Here is a 26,305-nt window from a genome sequence, read left to right as displayed (position 1 = left end):
TGCTCCTCCCTTCCTATAGGCAGAAACTCAAACAGGAAGTACCCGTGCTAAGGTCTATTCATTGCTGGTCTGACCAATCGGAATCCATGCTTCAAGATTGATTTGATCACACGGACTGGGATATGTTCCGGGTAGCCTCTGAGAATAACATTGACGTTTACACGGACACGGTGACTGAGTTAATCAGGAAGTGTATAGGGGATGTTGTTCCCACAGTGACTATTAAAACCTACCCAAACCAGAAACCGTGGATAGATGGCAGCATTCGCACAAAACTGAAAGCGCGAACCACCACATTTAACCAGGGCAAGGTGAGTGGGAATATGGTTGAATACAAACAGTGTAGTTATTCCCTCTGTAAGGCAATCAAACAGGCAAAACATCAGTACAGAGACAAAGTGAAGTCGCAATTCAACAGCTCAGACACGAGACGTATGTGGCATAGTCTACAGACAATCACAGATTGCAAAGGGAAAACCAGCCACGTCGCGGACACCGACGTCTTGCTCCCAGACAAGCTAAACACCTTCTTTGCCCGCTTTGAGGATAACACAATGCCACCGACGCGGCCCGCACCCAAGGACTGTGGGCTCTCGTTCTCCGTGGCCGACATAAGACATTTAAGCGTGTTAACCCTCGCAAGGCTGCCGGCCCAGACGGCATCGCTAGCCGCGTCCTCAGAGCATGCGCAGACCAGCTGGCTGGAGTGTTTACGGACATATTCAATCTCTCCCTATCCCAGTCTGCTGTCCCCACTTGCTTCAAGATGTCCACCATTGTTCCTGTACCCAAGAAAGCAAAGGTAACTGAACTAAATGACTATCGCCCCGTAGCACTCACTTCTGTCATCATGATGTGCTTTGAGAGGCTAGTTAAGGATCATATCACCTCTACCTTACCTAACACCCTAGATCCACTTCAATTTGCTTACCGCCCCAATAGATCCACAGACGATGCCATCGCCATCACACTGCACACTGTCCTATCCCATCTGGACAAGAGGAATACCTACATCAGAATGCTGTTCATTGACTATAGCTCAGCATTCAACACCATAGTACCCTCCAAGCTCATCATTAATCTTGGGGCCCTGGGTCTGAACTCCGCTCTGTGCAACTGGGTCCTGGACTTCCTGACGGGCCGCCCCCAGGTGGTGAAGGAAGGAAACCTGATCCTCAACACAGGGGCCCCACAAGGGTGTGTGCGCTCAGCCCCTCCTGTACTCCCTACACCCATGACTGCGTGGCACGCACGACTCCAACTCAATCATCAAGTTTGCAGACGACACAATAGTAATAGGCCTGATTACCAACAATGACGAGGACGTGAGGGCCCTGGCGAAGTGGTGCCAGGAAAATAACCTCTCCCTCAACGTCAACAAAACGAAGGAGCTGATCGTGGACTTCAGGAAACAGAAGAGGGAGCACGCCCCTATCCACATCGACGGGACCGCAGTCGAGAAGGTGGAAATCTTCAAGTTCCTCGGCGTACACATCACTGACAATCTGAAATGGTCCACCCACACAGACAGTGTGGTGAAGAAGGCGCAACAGCGGTCTGCCCAACGCATCACCGGGGGCACACTGCCTGCCCTCCAGGACACCTACAGCACCCAATGTCACAGGAAGGCCAAAAATATCATCAAGGACATCAACCACAAGCCAAGGCCTGTTCACCCTACTATCATCCAGAAGGCGAGGTCAGTACAGGTGCATCAAAGCTGGGACCGAGAGACTGAAAAACTGCTTCCATCTCAAGGCCATCAGACTGTTAAATAGTCATCACTAGCCAGCTACCACTCGGTTACTCAACCCTGCACCTTAGAGGCTGCTGCCTTATATACAGTGCATTCGGAAAGTCTTCAGACACCTTGACTTTTTCCACGTTTTGTAACATTAGAGCCTTATTCTAAAATTGATCAAATTGTTTTTTTTCTTCATCAATCTACACACACTACCCCACAGGGACGGCTTGTTCAATAGGGCGATATGGGCGACGCACTGCCAAACGGGAAAAGGAAGGGATTTTTTTTCTAATCAATTATTTAAAAAAAAATTAAATAAAAAAAAATATTTTTTTTTTATAAATTTATAAAAAATTATATCACGGCAACAGCAGTTATCAGTGTTCACGTCTGATCTGCCAGCCACTAAATGTCAAATCAGGCTAAAGTCGTGCTTCAAATGGCCCCGCCCGTTTTTTGGGCGATTTCAGTCAGGTTGAAAATCGCCCAGAAGTCTGTCATAGACTCCCATGTAAAATCTAGTTTTGTCACATTTCAAAGCTTTCAATACATTCTCTATGGGTGTCTGTGGGCTTGCACTTACGCGCTTTCGTCATACATAACGTAACCACGAATGAACGTAACTAAGAAAAGACCAGGTAGCAGCCTCATTCAATTCACTACTACTATCAAAATGGCTAGGCTTCAGTCCAACTCGATTGTGTGTTTGAAAGAAGTTCCTTTTTGTCGGCGAACAAATGAAGATAAATTGGCAACGAAACAATTAGGACCCCCCAGACCAAATTTAATAATTCAACAGGTGTCTACTAAAGGGGGGAAGTCCTACACCCGAGGATTTTCCAAAAATTGGTATGAACGGAAAACCTGGCTAGCAGGCTGCGATGTAGCTAATGCAGTTTTTTGCTACCCCTGCTTACTCTTCCACCCTGAAGGCGGCACAGCAGACAGCACCGCTTGGACAGCGACTGGTGTAACCGACATGCACCATCTTTCAGAAAAGATTAAGAAAAATTAGCTGTCAAAGACCCACATATAGCTGTTTGAGATTGTCTGCTTTTGGGAGAGTGAATATTGCCACTCAACTGGATGAGGGATACAGGCTAGCTGTCCGCCGCCACAACGATGAGGTTAGCAACAGCAGAGTCGTGAACACTGTCTACGAGAATCGAGACGACCTCATATAATGTTTTGAAGCCATCCGGACGGGTTCATTGGGTTCATTTGACCAGCACACCTTGAGAGAGGCAGCTGGCTACGTGAGGATACTACATGATGAAGATTTAATTTTTTTTCACAAAATCATGCCCCACGTCGACATTCTGTACCAGAAGCTACAGAAGAAGGACATCGATGCTGTCTCTATCAAACGTGCCCTCGACAGCTTCACAAGCAAGTGCAGGCCATAAGGTAAGATTAAACAGATATCAAAAAATGTGGTAAAAGCTCTTGTTGATCCTGCAATCTGAACAAATACCAAGATGCTGTATTTTCAGCTGATATTTCATTTGTTTATGGAAATGCATATTGTTTATGCAGTGTTGAGGAATGTGAAAGAACACCCTTGATTATTTTTACTGTGATAACTTATTTTGCTTTTGTAAGCCAACACTTTTGAGATCAGTCAATAAATGCTTCTGGTATTGACTTATATGCTGCCCCTGTCTTCATGTTGTTGCTGGACATATCTTTTTAAAAATGTGTGTAGGTCACCTAAATCATCAGAAAAATTGCCCTCCCTGAGAATTTGTTCAGGAGCCGCCACTGCTACCCCATAATGACAAAGCAAAAACAGGTTTTTAGAAGTTTTAGCAAATGTATTACAAATACAAAAACTGAAATATTACATTTACACAAATTCAGACCCTTTACTCAGTACTTTGTTGAATAACCTTTGGCAGTGATTACAGCCTCGAGTCTTCTTGGGTATGACGCTACAAGCTTGGCACACCTGTATTTGGGGAGTTTCTCCCATTCTTCTCTGCAGATCCTCTCAAGCTCTGTCAGGTTGGATGGGGAGCGTTGCTGCACAGCTATTTTCAGGTCTCTCCAGAGATGTTTGATCGGGTTCAAGTCTGGGCTCTGGCTGGGCCACTCAAGGACATTCAGAGACTTGTCCCGAAGCCTCTCCTGCGTTGTCTTGGCTGTGTGCTTAGGGTCATTGTCCTGTTGGAAGGTGAACCTTCACCCCAGTCCTGGAGCAGGTTTTCATCAAGGATCTCTCTGTACTTTGCTCCGTTAATCTTTCCCTCGATCCTGACTAGTCTCCCAGTCCCTGCCGCTGAAAAACATCCCCACAGCATGATGCTGCCACCACCATACTTCACCGTAGGGATGTTCCCAGCTAACAAGGAACGTAACTGAGACATTTGTAACATTCCCCTTAAGTCTTCCAGAGGTACTGAATGTCATAGCCCGTTTGGGACATTGTAGGCACATTCATAACGTTTCTAATAAGTATTATAGAGGTTATAAATATCAGGTCGCTATACAGACATCATGGGAACATTAACATTGGTAGTCCATGAAAGGTTCTGAATATCATGTTATTTTTGAGATATCCTAGGAACATTTCATAACGTCACATTTAGAGCTATGGTTTGTCTTCATATAACTTTAAAATCGGAATGATAGAAATACATTTTGGAACATCGTCTGTAAGTTTCACAATAACGTTATCATGACTTACAGTGGGGAAAAAAAGTATTTAGTCAGCCACCAATTGTGCAAGTTCTCCCACTTAAAAAGATGAGAGAGGCCTGTAATTTTCATCATAGGTACACGTCAACTATGACAGACAAAATGAGAAAAGAAAATCCAGAAAATCACATTTTAGGATTTTTAATGAATTTATTTGCAAATTATGGTGGAAAATAAGTATTTGGTCAATAACAAAAGTTTCTCAATACTTTGTTATATACCCTTTGTTGGCAATGACACAGGTCAAACGTTTTCTGTAAGTCTTCACAAGGTTTTCACACACTGTTGCTGGTATTTTGGCCCATTCCTCCATGCAGATCTCCTCTAGAGCATTGATGTTTTGGGGCTGTCGCTGAGCAACACAGACTTTCAACTCCCTTCAAAGATTTTATATGGGGTTGAGATCTGGAGACTGGCTAGGCCACTCCAGGACCTTGAAATGCTTCTTACGAAGCCACTCCTTCGTTGCCAGGGCGGTGTGTTTGGGATCATTGTCATGCTGAAAGACCCAGCCACGTTTCATCTTCAATGCCCTTGCTGATGGAAGGAGGTTTTCACTCAAAATCTCACGATACATGGCCCCATTCATTCTTTCATTTACACGGATCAGTCGTCCTGGTCCCTTTGCAGAAAAACAGCCCCAAGCATGATGTTTCCACCCCCATGCTTCACAGTAGGTATGGTGTTCTTTGGATGCAACTCAGCATTCTTTGTCCTCCAAACACGACGAGTTGAGTTTTTACCAATACTCTTCTGGATCATCCAAATGCACTCTAGCAAACTTCAGACGGGGCTGGACATGTACTGGCTTAAGCAGGGGGACACGTCTGGCACTGCAGGATTTGAGTCCCTGGCGGCGTAGTGTGTTACTGATGGTAGGCTTTGTTACTTTGGTCCCAGCTCTCTGCAGGTCATTCACTAAGTCCCCCTGTGTGGTTCTGGGATTTTTGCTCACCGTTCTTGTGATCATTTTGACCCCACGGGGTGATATCTTGCGTGGAGCCCCAGATCGAGGGAGATTATCAGTGGTCTTGTATGTCTTCCATTTCCTAATAATTGCTCCCACCGTTGATTTCTTCAAACCAAGCTGCTTACCTATTGCAGATTCAGTCTTCCCAGCCTGGTGCAGGTCTACAATTTTGTTTCTGGTGTCCTTTGACAGCTCTTTGGTCTTGGCCATAGTGGAGTTTGGAGTGTGACTGTTTGAGGTTGTGGACAGGTGTCTTTTATACTGATAACAAGTTCAAACAGGTGCCATTAATACAGGTAACAAGTGGAGGACAGAGGAGCCTCTTAAAGAAGAAGTTACAGGTCTGTGAGAGCCAGAAATCTTGCTTGTTTGTAGGCGACCAAATACTTATTTTCCACCATAATTTGCTAATAAATTCATAAAAAATCCTACAATGTGATTTTCTGGAAAAAAAATTCTCAATTTGTCTGTCATAGTTGACGTGTACCTATGATGAAAATTACAGGCCTCTCTCATCTTTTTAAGTGGGAGAACTTGCACAATTGGTGGCTGACTAAATACTTTTTTCCCCCACTGTATGTGGGGACTAAAATAACTTTGTGGTCACATCCTGGAACTTAATTTTGTTAGCTAGGTTGCGAGATTTCTTCCAGATGTGACGCTCAGCATTCAGGCTAAAGAGTTCAATCTTGGTTTCATCAAACAATATAATCTTGTTTCTCATGGTCTGAGAGTCTTTAGGTACCTTTTGGCAAACTCCAAGCTGGCTGTCATGTGCCTTTTACTGAGGAGTGGCTTCCGTCTGGCCACTCTACCATAAAGGCCTGATTGGTGGAGTGCTGCAGAGATGGTTGTCCTTCTTGAAGGGTCTCCTATCTCCACAGAGGATCTCTGGAGCTCTGTCAGAGTGACCATCGGGTTCTTGGTCACCTCCCTGACCAAGGCCCTTCTTCCCTGATTGCGCAGTGGCCGGGCGGCCAGCTCTAGGAAGAGTCTTGGTTGTTCCAAACTTCTTCCATTTAAGAATGATGGAGGCCACTGTGTCCTTGGGGGGACCTTCAATGCGGCAGACATTTTTTGGTACCCTTCCCCAGATCTGTGCCTCGACACAATCCTGTCTCAGAGCTCTACGGACAATTCCTTCGACCTCATGGCTTGGTTTTTGCTCTGATATGCACTGTCAACTGTGGAACCTTATATAGACAGGTGTGTGCCTTTCCAAATCATGTCCAATCAATTTAATTTACCACAGGTGGACTCCAAGCAAGTTGTAGAAACATCTCAAGGTTGATCAATGGAAACAGGATGCACCTGAGCTCAATTTCGAGTGTCAGAGCAAAGGGTCTGAATACTTATGTAAATAAATTGTTTATGTTTTTTATTTGTAATACATTTGCAAATATATCTAAAAACCTGTGTAATGCTGTTTTAAGAGCAGCTAATGGATCAGTGTAAATCAGTGGTGGGTTACTCTTCTTCAAAGTGCTCCTCTCGTTTTTTCCTCCTCTCCTTTCCTCCTCCTTCTTTCCTCCTCTCCTTCTTCCTTCCTTTCCTTCTTTTCTCCTCTCCATCTTTCCTCCTCTCCTTCTTTCCTCCTCTCCTTCACCTCCTCCCCTTCTTTCCTCCTCTCCTTTCCTCTTCTCCTTCTTTCCTCCTCTCCTTCACCTCCTCCCCTTCTTTCCTCCTCTCCTTCTTTCCTCCTCTCCTTCTTCCTTCCTTTCCTTCTTTCCTCCTCTCCTTCTTTCCTCCTCGCCTTCTTTCCAAGGCTTTGATAATAAAAGTTAACACTTTACTTAAAGCTGACATGTGTAATTTGTTTTTAAGCATTATGCATTATAAAGATGTACAAGGATTTATATTGTCAAATGTCTGTGGCCCGGGCCCTCCAGGCACTGAGAGGCTCAGGTTGTATCTGCTGCTCGTGTGTATCAACTGTAAACAGTGAAATGTTGTCACCCGGACAAATGGCTTCCAATGCGAACACTGGCAAGGGAAGGATTCCATTACAATCCTGGCATGGAGTCCAACGTAGACACACACATGCCCATGGTCTTGCTCCCCTCACAAAGACAGGATATTAGCTTCCTGCCAGGGCTTTGATTTTCATTTCAGGTGGCCCTCCTCCTGCCTTTTCACAGCTGCCACTGAGAGGGAGAACAGGAGAACAGGAGAACAGAGGAGAGGTTGGGAATCTCTGTAATCAGGGTCTCCCAACCCCGTCTCCTCAGGGATCAGCAGCCATTTCACATATTTAATCTATTTCAGTACCAGAACACCTAATTCAACTGGTCAACTAATCATCAAGCCCTGGAATAGCTCAAAGAAGTGCAATCGCAAAAGGGTTTGGGAATACAGGATAACTCGATCTAGATGAGAGAGAGATGGTCTTCAAACTCGACCTGGTACAGTCCTGAGAAAGAAAGGGTGTGGAACAGCGGATGGTCAGATGGCACAGGACAGAGACTGTGTGTTTCTGTCTGTGAGTCATTGTCGTTTGTAGGCAGGTATCTCAATAGCAGTGTTGTGAAATCAATGCTCTCAGTGCAGTGTAATCAATACAATCATCATCACTACAGGCAAGGCACTGATTGGGAGATGGTTTATATGGTTAGCTTTAGAGGTTGTTTCCTCCACAGAGAGACCCTGTCCTATACCATAACAAGTGTAACCGGTGGGATTCCTGCCACAGACTTCCTGTATGTCTACTTTTTGTGCGAAGCTCCAAACCTACCCTATTTTTCAGTCGCGAAGGAGCCCTAATCAAAAGCTAAGCCACCATTTTTTAAATGTGTTTATTATATATTTGTTTCTTTATTTGTCTAGAAAGGGACAGTAATCAGAAGCTAAGTCCTTGTCGACTAATTAGTGACAGGTAAAAAGCTCCTCTGGAAATTCTCACAACCGCTGAGTCGTCAGGTCTGGCTGTCTGATCTTGTGCTGCAATCTCTCCCCCCTCAACACATTGCTGTGTGTGCACAATGTGGAGATAAGATAAGAGCTAAATACCACTCCTTCTCCTTGAAATCTGTGAACAACCAGAGGGGCCAGTTCTTGCACATTATTCCTTTGTTTCATGCAATCCTATTTATTTTGTCTTGCCTGGCTGTATCACTCCTTGAGTGCTGCAGTTAAAGCCATTCATTGCTTGTAGCATAAAGTAGAAGCCAGAGATCTCAACACGGACGGTCTCACAGTTTCTCTTAATGTAACGTTTCCTCCCTCGCCAACAAAGTGCTTTGCCTGCTGACTGGGCTGGAAGGGATAGCAGTTTTTAGAAGTGAGGAAAGGTTTCTTCTAAGTACACAGAAGGTGTAAACCAGTGGAGGTTGGTGGGAGGAGCTATAGGAGGACGGGTTCATTGTAATGGCTGGAATGGAATCAATGGAGCGTAGTCAAACGTGGTTTCCATATGTGTGATGTGTTTGATACTGTTCCATTTTTTCCATTCCAGCCATTACAATGAGCCTGTGACGAGTACACGAAGAGGCAGGACGCAGACGCAGAAATGAACAAGGTCAAGGTTTACTTAAACAATGACAAAGAGAATTAACAAAGATAGAGTACATGACACGAAGCAAAACAATCACACACAACATCCTACAGAACAGTCCAGGGCTAAATAGGGGTAGTGATGAGATGATGAGGTGTAGGTGCGCTGGAGTTGATTAGGGTGCGTTGGGTTTCCATTCCAGTGTTGCCGAGGTAAACTGCAGAGTTACTTGATGTGTTGTTGCTCGACTGGAATGCTGACTGACTGCTACCCTCCTCTTTATCTCTCCGAGAGATAAGGCTCAGGCTCTCTCCATCTCTCCCTCGGTCTCTCCCTCAAAGAAGATTAAATCTATCGCTCTCAGTTTTTGAAGAAGATAAAAAAAAAAGACGTTAAGATAAAAGCCATGACAGATATCACCAGGACTGGTATGATTTGGGACAAAAACAGGAACAGAAGTTAGCAGGAATCATGACTCTGGCCAAGGGCTCACAAGGCTGGCTTTGCTCTCACTGATGTGATGCTGCGTAGGAACACTTTTATGTCGTTTATACAATGGCTGTTTTTGGAAGTGTGTGTGTGAGATTGAAAGAGATATGGATTGCTATTGAGTCTCCTTGCAGAACAATGGTAGTTGTGGACCGAACATAAATAGTTTATAATACTGTACTCCTCAGATCAGTGTGTCTGTCTCTACACGTCCGCTCAACTCTAAACCCTAGTGACCCTGATCCACCCTGTCTTCCCCTCTCAGCCTCTAGCTGATCCTCACACTCAATAGTTAAGTAGGAGATCAGACACACAGCTGTGCTCCCATTGATCTCTCTTCCTCTCAGAGTGTGTGTGTGTGTTGACATAATCTTCTCTCGACTCTCTTTCTTCTTTCTCTCTCTCTCTCGCCGTCTTCCTCTGACTCCCGTTGTCCTCTCCTCTCTCTGCACTCTGTTTTATTGCTCACTGTTAGTGTTTTAACACCTACACAAGTCATGTTAATGAATTACCTATTCTGTGCAGTTATGGCAACATGAGAGGTTATCATCACTCAAGTGATCACCGGGGAAGCTTGTGAAGCAGGGTATTAACCTGGACTAGACTGAGAGCGTTGTGTCTTGTCTATTTATTTACAGAGCAGTGAAGTATTCAGTGAGTGATAATAGGCTACTGTAGCTAGGGAGTTGTTGCTGCATGTTTGTAAACATTACACAGAGGAGAGAGACAGAAATGGAGGGACGTAAACAGACTCTCTTTCCATATCATTCAGGTGAGGAGCAGGAGGAAAATAAGAAGCTTGTGACTGCACTGTGAGAGTTACCCGAAATCCTGATTAGGGGCCAGATTCAATCCGATTGTGCTTTGTCCACTATGCACATTTTAAAGGCAATGTTCCCATGTTTGCAAAGACCACATTCATGGTTAACACTGTATATGTTGGCTCAATGGGGAATTACCTTTAAATGTCTAGATCTTGTCATACCAAATAATTCACAAAGCAAATAGTTGATTTCCTCCCTTTCTGATGATATTCTCTCTTTATATGGGGGTAAGTTGAGTAAGCATGGGTGGGTGGGATGTAGGCCTAATGCATTGCTTGCTGTCTGGCTGATACTATCAACAATATGTAACTAAAAAAGTTGTCACTTGATTTCCACATGATCTGTTTACAATAATTCATTTAATGGATGTGATATACAGTGCATTCGGAAAGTATTCAGACCCCTTGACTTTTTCCACATTTTGTTACTTTACAGCCTTATTCTAACATGGATTAAATTGTTTTTTTCCCCTAATCAATCTACACACAATACCCCATAATAACAAAGCAAGAACAGGTTTTTTGAAATGTTTGCAAATTTATTAAAAACAGAAATACCTTATTTACATAAGTATTCAGACCCTTTGCTATGAGACTCGAAATTGAGATCAGGTGCATCCTGTTTCCATTGATCATCCTTGAGATGTTTCTACAACTTGATTGGAGTCCACCTGTGGTAAATTCAATTCATTGGACACCCCTGTCTATATAAGGTCCCACAGTTGACAGTGCATGTCAGAGCAAAAACCAAGCCATGAGGTCGAAGGAATTGTCCGTAGAGCTCCGAGACAGGATTGTGTCGAGGTACAGAACTGGGGAAGGGAACCAAAACATTTCTGCAGCATTGAAGGTCCCCAAGAACACAGTGGCCTCCATCATTCTTAAATGGAAGAAGTTTGGGACCACCAAGACTCTTCCTAGAGCTGGCCGCCCAGCCAAACTGACCAATTGGGGGAGAAGGGCCTTGGTCAGAGAGGTGACCAAGAACCCGATGGTCACTCTGACAGAGCTCCAGTGTTCTTCTGTGGAGAAGGGATAACCTTTCAAAAGGACAACCATCACTACATCACTCCACCAATCAAGCCTTTATGGTAAAGTGGCCAGACTGAAGCCACTCCTTAGTAAAAGGCACATGACAGCCCGCTTGGAATTTGCCAAAAGGCACCTAAAGGACTCTCAGACCATGAGAAAGATTCTCTGGTCTGATGAAACCAAGATTGAACTCTTTGGCCTGAGTGCCAAGCATCACCTCTGGAGAAATCCTGGCACCATCCCTACGGTGAAGCATGGTGTTGGCAGCATCATGTTGTGGGGATGTTTTTCAGCGGCAGGGACTGGGAGACTAGTCAGGATCGAGGGAAAGATGAATGGAGCAAAGTACAGAGAGATCCTTGATGAAAACCTGCTCCAGAGTGCTCAGGACCTCAGACTGGGTTGAAGGTTCACCTTCCAACAGGACAACGACCCTAAGCACACAGCCAAGACAATGCAGGAGTGGCTTCGGGACAAGTCTCTGAATGTCCTTGAGTGGCCCAGCCAGAGCCTGGACTTGAACTCGATCAAACATCTCTGGAGAGACCTGAAAATAGCTGTGCAGCGACACTCCCCATCCAACCTGACAGAGCTTGAGAGGATCTGCAGAGAAGAATGGGAGAAACTCCCTAAATACAGGTGTGCCAAGCTTGTAGCATCATACCCAAGAAGACTCGAGGCTGTAATTGCTGCCAAAGGTGCTTCAACCAAGTACGGAGTAAATGGTCTGAATACTTGGAAAATGTGACATTTCAAAAACCTGTTTTTGCTTTGTCATTATGGGGTGTTGTTTGTAGATTGATGAGGAACAAATGTAATTTAATCCATTTTAGAATAAGGCTGTAAAGTAACAAAAAGTGGAAAAACTCAAGGGGTCTGAATACTTTCGGAATACGCCTGTAAGTGTAAGTTATGAACCAAATTACAAACCATTGATGCATTACTATTAGCAATTCAGTATTTATTCCAATCATGGAACACACACAGTCACACACATACTCCAGGGGTGGGTTGCTAGGCGATGGGGCCTAAGACAATGGGGACACAATTGGTTTACCACTCATTGAAAGGTCAGAGGGCATCGGATCTTTCTTTCTCCCTTGTCTCTCTCTCGCTCTCTCACCCCATTCCTATCCCTTTTCTTACTCCCTCCTCCCAGCTTGCATGTTTCTCCTGATGAAACTGTGCATTGTGAGCATTTATCTGGCCAAACGAGCACACACAAAGACCAGTACCAAGCGGACACAGGCCTTTTAGCTGGAAGGAACAAAAGACTGAAAAGAGCTTTTCTGTCGGAGGGATTTGGGTATTTTCCCCTCTTTCTGAGCCTTTACTAGTGGAGTATTCCACGAGACCTCAAGCTGATGCTTTATTATGATGGAGACTCAATGACTGTGTTGCCGATTGTTCACTATAACAATCCTCTGTGTGTGTGCGTGTGTGCGTTTGTGCGTGCGTGCGCTGGTGACTGGTTACTTATGGTCCTCAGGAACCCCCTAGACCTGCTCTAACTGAAGCATTATCAAGGCATTGATGAGCACAATAAAAGACGATGTAATCAATTCACGTTGACCAGTCAATAATAACCACCTTGGTGGTTCTCTCTTTGATGATGATTGACATCACAGAGATCAGTGTAGAAACATGGAATCTGAGTAATGTAATTCCAATCAGAATTGATGTTTAATAGGTTAAACCAGGTCAAAGGTCATATGGCAACCACAGGGATGATTGTGGTTGAATCACAACTGGTCAGGTCACGGTTAATATTAAGGTTAATCTCCATTAATCAATGTGTTAGTGAAACAAGGTGAGAGAAGAGGAGAGGAGAGTGGTGTGGGGGGGGGAGGATAGAGGAGAGGAGAGGGGGGGAGAGGAGAGTGGTCACTGACGTGTTTGGATTGGGTTGGCAATGTGTCTCTGTGCTGAGGTAGCTAGCTGGTGCAGTATCATCTATCCACAGGCAGGTATAATCCAGTTAGCCCATAATCTGGAATGGGAGGGATTAGCTTTCCATGGTGGAGTATAAGTACATGGTAATACTGCTGTACTCCCACAGTCTGTCTGTCTGTCTGCTGGTGTGTCATCCTCTCTCTCTCTCTCTCTCTTTCTCTCTCTCTCTCTCTTTCTCTGTCTCTCTCTCTCTCTTGCTCTCTCTTTCTCTCTTTCTCTGTCTCTCTCTCTTTCTCTCTCTGTCGCTCTCTCTCGCTCTCTCTTTCTCTCTCGCTCTCTCTGTCTCTCTCTCTTTCTCTCTCTCTCTTTCTCGCTCGCTCGCTCTCTCTGTCTCTCTCGCTTTCTCTCTTTCTCTCTCTCTCGGTCTCTCGCTCGCTCTCTCTGTCTCTCTTGCTTTCTCTCTTTCTCTCTCTCTCGGTCTCTCTCTCTGTCTCTCTCTCTGTCTCTCTCTCGCTCTCGCTCTCTCTCTTGCTCGCTCTCTAATATGGAGTTATGCAGGGTAAGCACTCAGAATATGCTCCTTAGTGATTTGTTGTTCCCTAGTGATTTGTTGACATCCATGCAATACCCTTGAGCATGAAAACATACAACACTTCACATATATAATGAGTCACTCCATGAAAGGGGAAAGGGGGATACCTAGTCAGTTCTACAACTGAATGCATTCAACTGAAATGTGTCTTCCGCATTTAACCCAACCCCTCTGAATCAGAGAGTTGCGGGGAATAGACTTGTAGGAAGTGTACTAGTGTAAGATATAGCTGAAGCTACTTTTAGATATGGGTATATATCCAATAAGCACACATCTCTTCTAAGTTCTAGGGTTGTGAGAACTGGAGTACAGCTGGCATACAGCTCACCATGCCTTCTGCTGCCTCGCATTCCCTCTCTCACACTCTCCCTCTCTCCCACACTACTACTAGTGTCTGTCTGGGACATCTCCTCTATCCACACTGCTACCAGTGTCTGTCTGGCACTTCTCCTCTATCCACATTGGTACCAGTGTCAGCCTAGGACATCTCCTCTATCCACACTGCTACCAGTGACAGTCTAAGACATCTCCTCTATCCACACTACTACTAGTGTCTGTCTGGGACATCTCCTCTATCGACACTGCTACTAGTGTTTGTCTGGGACATCTCCTCTATCCACACTGCTACCAGTGCCTGTCTGGGACTTCTCTATCCACAATGCTACCAGTGTCAGCCTAGGAAATCTCCTCTATCCACACTGCTACCAGTGTCTGTCTGGGACATCTCCTCTATCCACACTGCTACCAGTGTCTTTCTCTGACATCTCCTCTATCCACATTGCTACCAACGTCTGTCTGGGACATCTCCTCTATCTACACTGCTAGCAGCGTCTTACTGAACTCATCTCTGTAGTGAGGAAGCAGGCAGTGTCCAAACTCTGCAGACGTCTGTGATAGTTCCTGTTTCTTTGCATGTGATGCCCAGCTCCCGCCTGAGTAAAAATAGTTTTCAGGAAGAGCTGTGGGAGATGAGGGAGGATGGGTGAGGGAGGAAGAGTCGGGTGGGGGGAGACTGTGTGATGGCGTGGGTGTGGGGGAGAAGGTAGGGAGGAGGGAGGGATGAGGAAGCCCTGGCAGAGGGAGTTGAAAAACAGAGAGGGAAAAGACTGTGTCTTAATGACACTAATATTACATCATCAACTGTCTCCGATGTCAGTGAGGCCTGTTTCTCCACCATTATGCTTTTATGCTTTTATGTGTGTGTTAGGCTTTTACTTCCCAGTACGGTGGCAGAGTGAGGACAGGTGATTAAACACATTGATGGAGTACAGTAGTTTGTTATGCTACTGGATAGGGAAACCAGTGGTTCCACAAGCCTGGGTTCGAAATGGGTGTCGCTGGTGGTGCTCTAAACATATCCAGATGCTGTCTGTAGCCTATAGACTTACTGTGGGAAGAGAGGGGAGAAAATCACTATTTTGGCCAACCATAAGAGGACTAGTAGAGAGTGCCATGTAAAACGTCTGTCTCAACCACCGATAGTGATGGGTTGATTTGCCCCACAAACATAGATCTCTCCTTAACCACTAAGTCATGTTGGGCAACAACGGCCTAGAGCGTGACCACGACCAGAACTATTTACTACTGCCAAGCTGTCTGTCTCCTGGAGCCACACCCTCTCTCCCTCTCATTATCCCCCCCCCCCCTCTCTCTCTCTCTCTCTCTCTCGCCCTCCCTCTCCCCTCTCTCTCTCCCTCCCTCTCCCCTCCCCTCTCTCTCTCTCTCTCTCTCTCTCCCTGTCATTCTCCCCTCCCCTCTCTTTCTCCCTCCCTCTCCTCTCTCTCTTTCCCTCCCTCTCCCCTCCCCCTCTCTCTCTCTCTCTCCCTCCCCTCTTTCTCTCCCTCCCTCTCCCCTCCCCTCTCTCTCTCTCCCTCTCATTCTCCCCTCCCCCTCTCTCTCTCGCACCCTCCTCCCGCCCTCACACTATTTACAGTATATCGACCAGAATGTGTCATCTCTGGCAAAAGAGAGAGAATTATCCTTTCTAAGCTTGTTTCCCACAATTCCTCACTGTCCAAACAGAGCTAGACAGAAAATACAGAGGCCTACCTCTTTACCACAGGCTACCATTTCACATGAATGGCTTTAGTGATACACTCACTCGCATTGCATTAATGGCTTCCCTCTCGCTCTCTTTCTCACTTTCTACTGCTTTGCCCCCCTCTCTCTCCCCATCTCTCCCTTTCCCTTTCTCTCTGTCTCTCTTCCAGCTGCTCTCTCTCTCCTTTAACCCCCCTCTCTCTCTCTACTTCTCTCTGCCTCTCTCTCTCGCTCCCACTCCCCCTCTTCTCTAAGTGATGAAAGTAAGAGTGCTATAAGACAACAGAGCGGTGTGTCTGGCTTTATTCCATTGGTAAAATAGGATTAGATTATCTGTCTTCTCCACTGTGTGTAGTAGGAGGCAATGTAACAATTAGGCTCTGCAGCAGCCAGCTGCTCTCGTCTACACTGTAGTTGTCATGTACTACAGGGAGAGCAATCTGCCACTGTGTGTCTGGGTGCGGCAATGAGAGAGAGAGCGAGAGAGAGAGAATCAATTCAGTCATCTGTGAATTGACATTGACCTTTTAGATAGATAACTGCTTACAAATGCTATCTCTCTTATTTACATGGGCACGTATCTGATAATGAATAAGGAGTTATACAGAATAGATTGAACAGCAGATTGGATGGTTGATAATAAGAGAGCGCTCCTTCAGGCTTCTACTTACCTCTCTCTCTCTCTATCTATCTTTCACAACATACAAACACACACTGCTGAATCAGGAATTGAGTTACAGGATTAAAATGTCATTTTCTGCTTTCTAAATACATTCTGTACACTGAATGTCTTCCTTTTTTCTTCTGTGCCCTTGCAGTGCAGGTCCAAAAGGAGACAACATCTATGAGTGGAGATCTACCATCCTGGGACCACCAGGCTCTGTATACGAGGGAGGAGTCTTCTTCCTAGATATCGCCTTCACACCTGACTATCCCTTCAAACCACCCAAGGTACACACATATACACACACAGACACACACACACACACACACACACACACACGTATGCATGCTCAAACACACACACACGCACAAGCACACACACACACACACACTGGTATGTATGCTAGACTATTGCTTGCTCAGGATCCCATGTTGACTGATTCTGTTTATTTGTATTTTTGAATTGGGCCTTGGGTTAGGCTTTCAGGGCTTGAAATACTGTAAATCTGCATGGCACCAGCTATTTTAGAGACAAACATTTACAAGTGCATCAATGGCGCCTCTGAAACACACAGACAAGTACATCTTTATTTTTAGCGTGTATTTAAGGATGTTTCCCATGCGTTCCATTCTATTTTTGAAATCATGAACACTGGGATATTCTAAAAATATATCTGGCTTGCCTTGGAGAAGATATTTTGAGAGCTGGAAGGTTTTGAAATAACTTTGAAGCACGTTGAGCAACAAAACAACGATTTTAAGAGAAGAAAATAAGAACTGACTGAGAGAGAAGCTGGTGAATACAGTCTCTTGGCTCTGTTCACTGGCGTACTGGACACCCCCGCAGCCCCCGCAAGGCGGGGAGGCCCACCAGCTCTGGGGACCCATGCGCCTGTCATTGATGTCTAATATCTTTTCTTTAATAAATCATTTTGACAGTAACCCTCCAAAAAGTCCTTCATAAACCGTTTTAATTTCCATATGTACTAGGAAGCTAAGTGTTTGTTTCTTGGGCTTCAGGAATGTGACTGAAAAAGTGAAAAAGAAAAAGGAAACTGATTGAAAGTATGAGGGGATATCAGTGAACAAATGCCGTGGTCAAGGCTACGACAGCGCCAGTGCAATGAATGGAGTTTACTCAGGTGTTCCAAAGCGCATATCAGACCGAGAGCCTAATGCTTCGTAGGTAGTTCTTTAGGAGTTTTAGTTTAGAAAACCATCTCTCAGCAGAAGCGACAGTTACAGGGATGGTAAAAACAGCTTGATTGCCGTAGCAACATCAGGGAAACTGGGCAGAAGAGAGTTGTGCTTCAAATACAGCAGTTCTGTAACATCTTTAATTGAGCCTCTCATTCTCCTTAATTGCCAGCCTCAACACGATACGGAAAGAGACTAACTGTATAGGAAGCTCTGGGGACAGGTCGTCTGGATACTGGACAGTCAATAAATTGGCAGATGCAAACAGATTATCATTTTTAGCAGACAACAGTTCTTGAGGACATTAACAAAATAACTTGTTTGCGATTTCTTTCATACTGGTGAACTGGCGTTTTGAGTTATGTGGTTGCAATATCAACAGTCCATTTTCTCTGGTATACTGTATCTTGGCATGCATCATTCTAAGTTTAAATTGTGTGCAGCGCAATGGACATATAATGCGCAATGTCTCAGGAAAGACTCTGGGTTAGCAATACTCAGTATAGAAAATAGTCGGGCCCGCAACCTGGACCTACTGGCTGTAGGGGCCCGGAATCCGACCTTATGGGGGGGTCCAGAGAATATGCGTTACGCCAGTGGCTCTGTTCTGTGTTATTATTGAGAAAATACTCTATGCTGGTGCATTGGTTGGGGGTCGGCCCTGAGAGAGTTTAGTTTAGTGATTGCCTCAGGATGTGGGGCCTCTCACTGTCTGTCTGTCTCTCTCTATCTGCCCCCTTCTTTCCTCTTCTCTCTCTCTCCATCTGTCTCTTCCTTTCCTCTTCTCTCTCTCTCCATCTGTCTCTTCCTTTCCTCTTCTCTCTCTGCCCTCTGCTGACTGAGGATGAAAGAAAACATATCTGCTGCTCTGAGAGCCAGGCCTCCCGCTGTGTTGTTTTTACTGCCTGGCTGTGCACAGGGCTGCAGACACACACACACACACACACTCCTATAGCTGCTGTCTGAGAACAGGGTACACAAACACCACAGACTAGATTAGCAGATCCCCTCTACACCTTGGGATAGCCTGGGAGATTATGCCGTTTTTTTGGAGCACAGTTTCCACAAGCAGGCCAGCATGGTTAGTCACTCATAAAGTGATTGAGAGAGAGTGAGTCAGCTAGGGAGGTAGAGGGGGAGAGCGAGAGTGTGTTATCCCTCCCCTGTTCAGGCAGGCAGCCCAGAGGTCAGAGGTGGCTCCCTAATGATGTTTAGTCTCTTGTCTTCCTGATGTTTCATTCCGCTTCTTCTGTGTTACTGGTACAAAGAGATGCTCAGCACCCGAAGGACTGGAAAGAGTACATAAACCACAGGGTGCATTGATCTACAGAAACGTTGTTGTATCCTAGGTGACGTTCCGTACCAGGATCTACCACTGTAACATCAACAGTCAGGGTGTGATCTGTCTCGACATCCTGAAGGATAACTGGAGCCCCGCCCTTACCATCTCCAAGGTGCTGCTGTCCATCTGCTCCCTGCTCACTGACTGCAACCCTGGTGAGTGACATCCCAATCAACCAATCAGAGAGAGAGAGAGATTCTCTCTGAAAAATCTCTTGAAAAGATTCTCTCCGAAAAATCCTCTGCAGTATCATCAACAGCAGACTCCAACATTTCCTCAGTGAAAACAATGTCCTGAGCAAATGTCAAATTGGCTTCTTACCAAAATACTGTATGACAGACCACGTATACACCCTGCACACCATTATTGACAAACAAACAAACCCAAAGCAAAGTCTTCTCATGCTTTGTTGATTTCAAAAAAGCTTTTGACTCTATTTGGCATGAGGGTCTGCTATACAAATTGATGGAAAGCGGTGTTGGGGGGAAAACATGTACACAAACAACAGGTGTGCAGTTAAAATGGACAATAAACACACAGATTTCTTTCCTCAGGGCCGTGGGGTGAGACCGGGATTCAGTTTGAGCCCCACCCTCTTTAGCATATACAGTGAGCTCCAAAAGTATTGGGACAGTGACACATTCTTTTGTGCCCAATAGAAATGAATTGTAAATAAGGTATTGTGTCATTTTGGAGTCACTTTAGAATATGTCTAAACACTTCTAAATTAATGTGGATGCTACCATGATTACAGATAATCCTGAATTAATCGTGAATAATGATGAGTGAGAAAGTTAGATGCACACATATGTAATTTCTAAATGGTTCACCCGATATGGATGGAAATACCCTCAAATGAAAGCTGACAATCTGCACTTTAAGCTCATAGTCATTGTATCGTTTCAAATCCAAAGTGCTGGCGTACAGAGCTAAAACAACAACAAAATTGTCACTGTCCCAATACTTTTGGAGCTCACTGTATATCAATGAATTAGCGAAGGCACTAGAACAGTCTGCAACACCCGGCCTCACCTTACTGGACTAAAAATACTTCAATCAGTTATAGAGCCCATTGCCTTCTACAGTGAGGGAAAAAAGTATTTGATCCCCTGCTGATTTTGTATGTTTGCCCACTGACAAAGACATGATCAGTCTATAATTTTAATGGGAGGTTTATTTGAACAGTGAGAGACAGAATAACAACATAAAAATCCAGAAAAACGTATGTCAAAAATGTTATAAATTGATTTGCATTTTAGTGAGGGAAATAAGTATTTGACCCCTCTGCAAAACATGACTTAGTACTTGGTGGCAAAACCCTTGTTGGCAATCACAGAGGTCAGACGTTTCTTGTAGTTGGCCACCAGGTTTGCACACATCTCAGGAGGGATTTTGTCCCGCTCCTCTTTGCAGATCTTCTCCAAGTCATTAAGGTTTCAAGGCTGATGTTTGGCAACTCGAACCTTCAGCTCCCTCCACAGATTTTCTATGGGATTAAGGTCTGGAGACTGGCTAGGCCACTCCAGGACCTTAATGTGCTTCTTCTTGAGCCACTCCTTTGTTGCCTTGATCGTGTGTTTTGGGTCATTGTCATGCTGGAATACCCATCCACGACCCATTTTCAATGCCCTGGCTGAGGGAAGGAGGTTCTCACCCAAGATTTGATGGTACATGGCCCCGTCCATCGTCCCTTTGATGCGGTGAAGTTGTCCTGTCCCCTTAGCAGGAAACCCCCCCCCAAAGCATAACGTTTCCACCTCCATGTTTGACGGTGGGGATGGTGTTCTTGGGGTCATAGGCAGCATTCCTCCTCCTACAAACACGGCGAGTTGAGTTGATGCCAAAGAGCTCCATTTTGGTCTCATCTGACCACAACACTTTCACCCAGTTCTCCTCTGAATCATTCAGATGTTCATTGGCAAATTTCAGATGGCCCTGTATATGTGCTTTCTTTAGCAGGGGGACCTTGCGGGCGCTGCAGGATTTCAGTCCTTCACGTTGTAGTGTGTTACCAATTGTTTTCTTGGTGACTATGGTCCCAGCTGCCTTGAGATCATTGATAAGATCCTCTCGTGTAGTTCTGGGCTGATTCCTCACCGTTCTCATGATCATTGCAACTCCACGAGGTGAGATCTTGCATGGAGCCTCAGGCCGAGGGAGATTGACAGTTCTTTTGTGTTTCTTCCATTTGCGAATATTCGCACCAACTGTTGTCACCTTCTCACCAAGCTGCTTGGCGATGGTCTTGTAGCCCATTCCAGCCTTGTGTAGGTCTAGAAGGATTACTTTATACTATTCCAGGTATTCCTTAAAGAGGTAGGGTTTCAAGTGTCTCCGGAAGGTGGTCAGTGACTCCGCTGTCCTGGCGTCGTGGGGGAGCTTGTTCCACCATTGGGGTGCCAGAGCAGCAAATAGCTTTGACTGGGCTGAGCGGGAACTGTGTTTCCATAGAGGTAGGGGAGCTAGCAGGCCAGAGGTGGATGAACGCAGTGCCCTCGTTTGGGTGTAGGGTCTGATCAGAGCCTGAAGGTAAGGAGGTGCCGTTCCCCTCACAGCTCCGTAGGCAAGCACCATGGTCTTGTAGTAGATGCGAGCCTCAACTGGAAGCCAGTGGAGTGTGCGGAGGAGCGGGGTGACATGAGAGAACTTGGGAAGGTCGAACACCAGACGGGCTGCAGCGTTCTGGATAAGTTGTAGGGGTTTAATGGCACAGGCAGGGAGCCCAGCCAACAGCGAGGTGCAGTAATCCAGACGGGAGATGACAAGTGCCTGGATTAGTGCCTGTGTAAGGTAGGGTCGTACTCTGCGAATGTTGTAGAGCATGAACCTACAGGATCGGGTCACCGCTTTGATGTTAGCGGAGAACGACAGGGTGTTGTCCAGGGTCACGCCAATGTTCTTTGCACTCTGGGAGGAGGACACAATGGAGTTGTCAACCGTGATGGCGAGATCATGGAGCGGGCAGTCCTTCCCCGGGAGGAAGAGCAGCTCCGTCTTGCCGAGATTCAACTTGAGGTGGTGATCCGACATCCACACTGATATGTCTGCCAGACATGCAAAGATGCGATTCGCCACCTGGTTATCAGAAGGGGGAAAGGAGAAAATTAATTGTGTGTGGTCTGCGTAGTAATGATAGGAGAGACCATGTGAGGATATGACAGAGCCAAGTGACTTGGTGTATAGAGAGAATAGGAGAGGGCCTAGAACTGAGCCCTGGGGGACACCAGTGGTGAGAGCACGTGGTGCGGAGACAGATTCTCGCCACGCCACCTGGTAGGAGCGACCTGTCAGGTAGGACGCAATCCAAGAGTGAGCAGCGCCGGAGATGCCCAACACGGAGAGGGTGGAGAGGAGGATCTGATGGTTCACAGTATCAAAGGCAGCGGATAGGTCTAGAAGGATAAGAGCAGAGGAGAGATTATTATTATTATTATTATTATTATATAGTTAGCTTTAGCAGTGCGGAGAGCCTCCGTGACACAGAGAAGAGCAGTCTCAGTTGAATTACCAGTCTTGAAACCTGACTGGTTTGGATCAAGAAGGTCATTCTGAGAGAGATAGCAGGAGAGTTGGCTAGAGACGGCACGCTCAAGAGTTTTGGAGAGAAAAGAAAGAAGGGATACTGGTCTGTAGTTGTTGACATCGGCGGGATCGAGTGTAGGTTTTTTGAGGAGGGGTGCAACTCTCGCTCTCTTGAAGACGGAAGGGACATGGCCAGCGGTCAAGGATGAGTTGATGAGCGAGGTGAGGTAAGGGAGAAGATCTCCGGAAATGGTCTGGAGAAGAGAGGAGGGGATAGGGTCAAGCGGGCAGGTTGTTTGGCGGCCGGCCGTCACAAGTCGCAAGATTTCATCTGGAGAGAGAGGGGAGAAAGAAGTCAAAGCATAGGGTAGGGCAGTGTGAGTAGGACAGGGCAATCGCTCAAACCTTCTCATTATTTCCCCCCCTCCCCCAGTCCCCATTCCCCCGTGGCCCCCTTCTCCCCAGGCCCCCTCCCCCATGCCCCCTCCCCCCATGGCCCCCTCTCCCCCTCCAGGCCCCCTCCCCCCGTGGCCCCATCCCCCCCAGACTCCCTCCCACAGTGCATAGTGGGTTTGGAGCACTTGTTGTTGCTGTGGGCCCTGAGTCTAAATGCCCTCCCCACTGCCTCCCCGTGACCAACTCCCCCTTCTCCCCTTCTCTCCCCTGAAGGTGTCTTTATTAATGCGGTAGTAGGGATCTAGAGGATCAATGGGATATTATGGGATATAGTTCATTAAAGAAGGAGAGCGCAGAATGACAGTTAATTAACCCTCGCAGGCGTAATAATTGTATAATTCCTGGCTGCCTGGGTTGGGGTGCCACAAGGAGACCCTGTACGGGGCTCTGTAGCTCTAGTGTGTTTTCACCCCCAACCTGAGCCTTGCTCTGCTGGGGCTCCGGCCCCACTGCTGCTCACCCAACCTGCACATGGAGCTCGGCTGGGGGGCTGCTATTTGAATGATTCTGAATGTTGCACCTCCCTGAATACACCCCAGGTCAGAGTGTCACTGTGATGTGCTGTAAAGGGAATATGTCTCTGTCATCGTGCTTCACCCTCCTGTCCTGTAGTACTAGATAAGCCTGCTGTGAACACTTGATTTAGATCTCTCTATGTCATATAATTATGGAGTATCCTACTTCAGATAAACAAGGCTTGGCAAATTTGGTTTTTTAAATGTGGGTTGTTAAAGGCTATAAAATCACAGTTAATGGTAGAAAATAGTGTATTTATCTAAATAGTTGGGGCGACAGTTTATCTGACAAACACACAATGGATTTGATTAAATGGAATGTGATTTAATGGTGGTTAAAATACTCTAATCTATGTTGTTCTCCCTCCTCACAGCTGACCCTCTGGTAGGAAGCATCGCCACCCAGTACACAACCAACAGACCAGAGCACGACAGGATAGCCAAACAGTGGACCAAGAGATACGCCACATAGACTGACATCAAGGACCTCCACCATCCCTCTCTAACCCACCTCCGCCACGCAAAATCTGTTGAGCACACCGATCCCTCGCCCCTCCGCCCCTAGACTGGTCCCAGATCGTTTGTGGTATATAGTCAACTCCTATGGTCATTGCATGCCAAACAATGAATCTATGGCATGAAAATGACTAGCTACTTGCCCCTCTCTCTGAGCCCCAAATCTGTGGAAGCACATCCACCTGACCTGATCCCCCCTCCTCATAACAGGTGGCTGGTGGCACCTTAATTGGGGAGGATGGGCTCATAGTAATGGCTGAAACGGAGTAAATAGAATGGTATCAAATGCATCAAACCCATGGGTTCCATGTGTTTTAATACCATTCCATTTACACCATTCCAGATATTATTATAAGCCGTCCTCCCCTCACCAGCCTCCTGTGCTCCTTACACGTTCAGTTCACCCCCCCTCCACCCCCCACTCCCCCTCCTCTGAGAACATGAACTCGATCGCTTCTTTTTTTTTATACAAAGAGTATATTGGGATTTTTTTCCCCAATACACTGAATGTTGATATGGTCATGAAAAGCTTTAATACTGTTATTATTGTTGTTATTGTTTGTTGTTGTTATTATTATTACTTTGTTTGTTATCTGCATTATCATCCTAGGCCCTTTTTATGTGATTGATGAAAAATGCATTCTATTCTCGAGCATTCTATTCCATGCTTTCTAGAGCCCATGCATTAAAGACTCATGCATTCTAGAGTCCATGCATTCTAGATACATTCTATTGAGACAGTCCATGCTGAGAGTTTTTGTTTCAAGAGGTCATCTTCAATTAGAGCCTGTCTGCAGAATTAATGTTTACAGATGCAGAGTGGATTAATAATTATGATTAATCATTTGTTGTTATTATTTTTCTGCCCTAAGAAGGTATTGCCATGACAGTAAGGCTGTCTGGATCTGTGTGTAACTAGTCTTGCTGCTCACCTCCTGTGGTGCTAGTCAGCTGGCAGTTGTTTGCTATACATTTGCCTTGTGAGAATACATACTTATTGAATACTCAATTAAACACTGGTTGTAATGTTAACTCTGGCTCGGCTAATCTGTTGCTAATGTGCTCACTGTTTGTCCTATTCACTGGGTTAACGGTGGGGGATTTCAATGCATGATCTATCATATTTACTGCTGTTCTATGGTCATTAAAATATTAATATTATACACCCATTTTAGATGATTTATGTTATTTTCTCATGTCACATTTTAAAGCTCCACTGTCATGAACATTTCCTTTTTATGATCAGTGATGAAAGTTAAAGCTACTGTTTGTTCAAGTTCAAAACGCTCATCTTGTCTCGTGTCTATTCATGAGAAGTTTAAAAGCTCTTTGATAGCTGGCTGGCTGCCTCAAATACAGAGCTCTATTGAAGGATCTACTGCACGCACACACACAAACACTGAAACACACAAACACAGTTCCCACATACAGATGCCCTTAGAATGATTCTACAGTTCCGACTAGTAAAACTACCCCAGTTTAGTTCCTGACATTCCTGTCCCAAAATGTAGGACCCCCCTGCAACGGAATAGAACATCTGGATGCATGTCTTCACTAATATGTTGCAGGTTTTCATGAAAGGATCCAGTCTGTCTGTGGAACAGCACCTGGAATACTGAACCCTGTGCAGCCTTGGCATTCCAAATGAACCAAATGAAATGTTTGGTTTTGTGCAAATTATTTATTAGTTAAGAGTTAATTCATTATTAATTAGGCAGCAATGCTGCTTCTTATTGCTAATTATGACAATGGCCTCTCAGTCATTGTAGGCCTATTCCAACATGAACAAGCACCACATCCTCCCTCTTGCACATGGATTGCTCATCCCTCGCTAGAGAGACTGTAGCAGCATTAGTGGTGAGAAGAGAACTGATCCAGGTTGAATTAGTATAATCATTGCCTTTTCACAGATAGTGTGGACAGGAGTGGAGTCAGGCCTTAACATTCTGTGTTCTGCTGCTGTAAATGATTTGGTGTAGGTTGGATCCTAATTCTTATCAGGCAAAGAGAAGCGGCAAAGTGGAGAGACACCAGCGGAGGGATGCAATTATTGTTGACAGGCAGGGAACGGAAGGGGGACGTGGACCTCTACCTCCCCCATCTCTACCCCACAGTGAGAAGAAGAAAGATTATTGTTTTTGGTGCAAAGCCTCACAACCTCACTGGTTCTCTTCTTCAACCCCCAGCTTGTCCTAAGAGAGCAGGGCAGGGGTGAATGGTTGGTAAAGACGTAACGTGTCTCTAAAAAACAATTGAAATGGAGAGGTCAGTGCAAGACAATACCACTTAAAGTCTAATATCTAAACCTCTTTTCTGAGAGGCTG

At 45.6% G+C, this 26,305-nt stretch overlaps 1 protein-coding gene across 1 annotated transcript in view; it reads left to right on the top strand.

The window, feature by feature from the left end:
- Positions 1 to 25,013, top strand: part of LOC311132698 (ubiquitin-conjugating enzyme E2 E2-like) — a 41,732-nt gene extending 16,719 nt beyond the window's left edge. Inside the window, exons 4-6 of the mRNA XM_084165970.1 lie at positions 16,589 to 16,721; positions 18,980 to 19,127; positions 23,840 to 25,013. Coding sequence (XP_084022096.1) covers positions 16,589 to 16,721; positions 18,980 to 19,127; positions 23,840 to 23,937 — 379 coding nt within the window. The 3' untranslated portion in view covers positions 23,938 to 25,013. The remainder of the gene's footprint in view (positions 1 to 16,588; positions 16,722 to 18,979; positions 19,128 to 23,839) is intronic.
- The last annotated feature ends 1,292 nt before the right edge of the window (positions 25,014 to 26,305 follow it).

This window comes from Coregonus lavaretus (assembly GCF_964263955.1).
Source record: "Coregonus lavaretus genome assembly, chromosome: 7".
NCBI lineage: Eukaryota > Metazoa > Chordata > Actinopteri > Salmoniformes > Salmonidae > Coregonus > Coregonus lavaretus.
The sequence above is the reverse complement of the archived record's forward strand: the minus strand, read 5'-3'. Positions and strand labels throughout refer to the sequence as shown.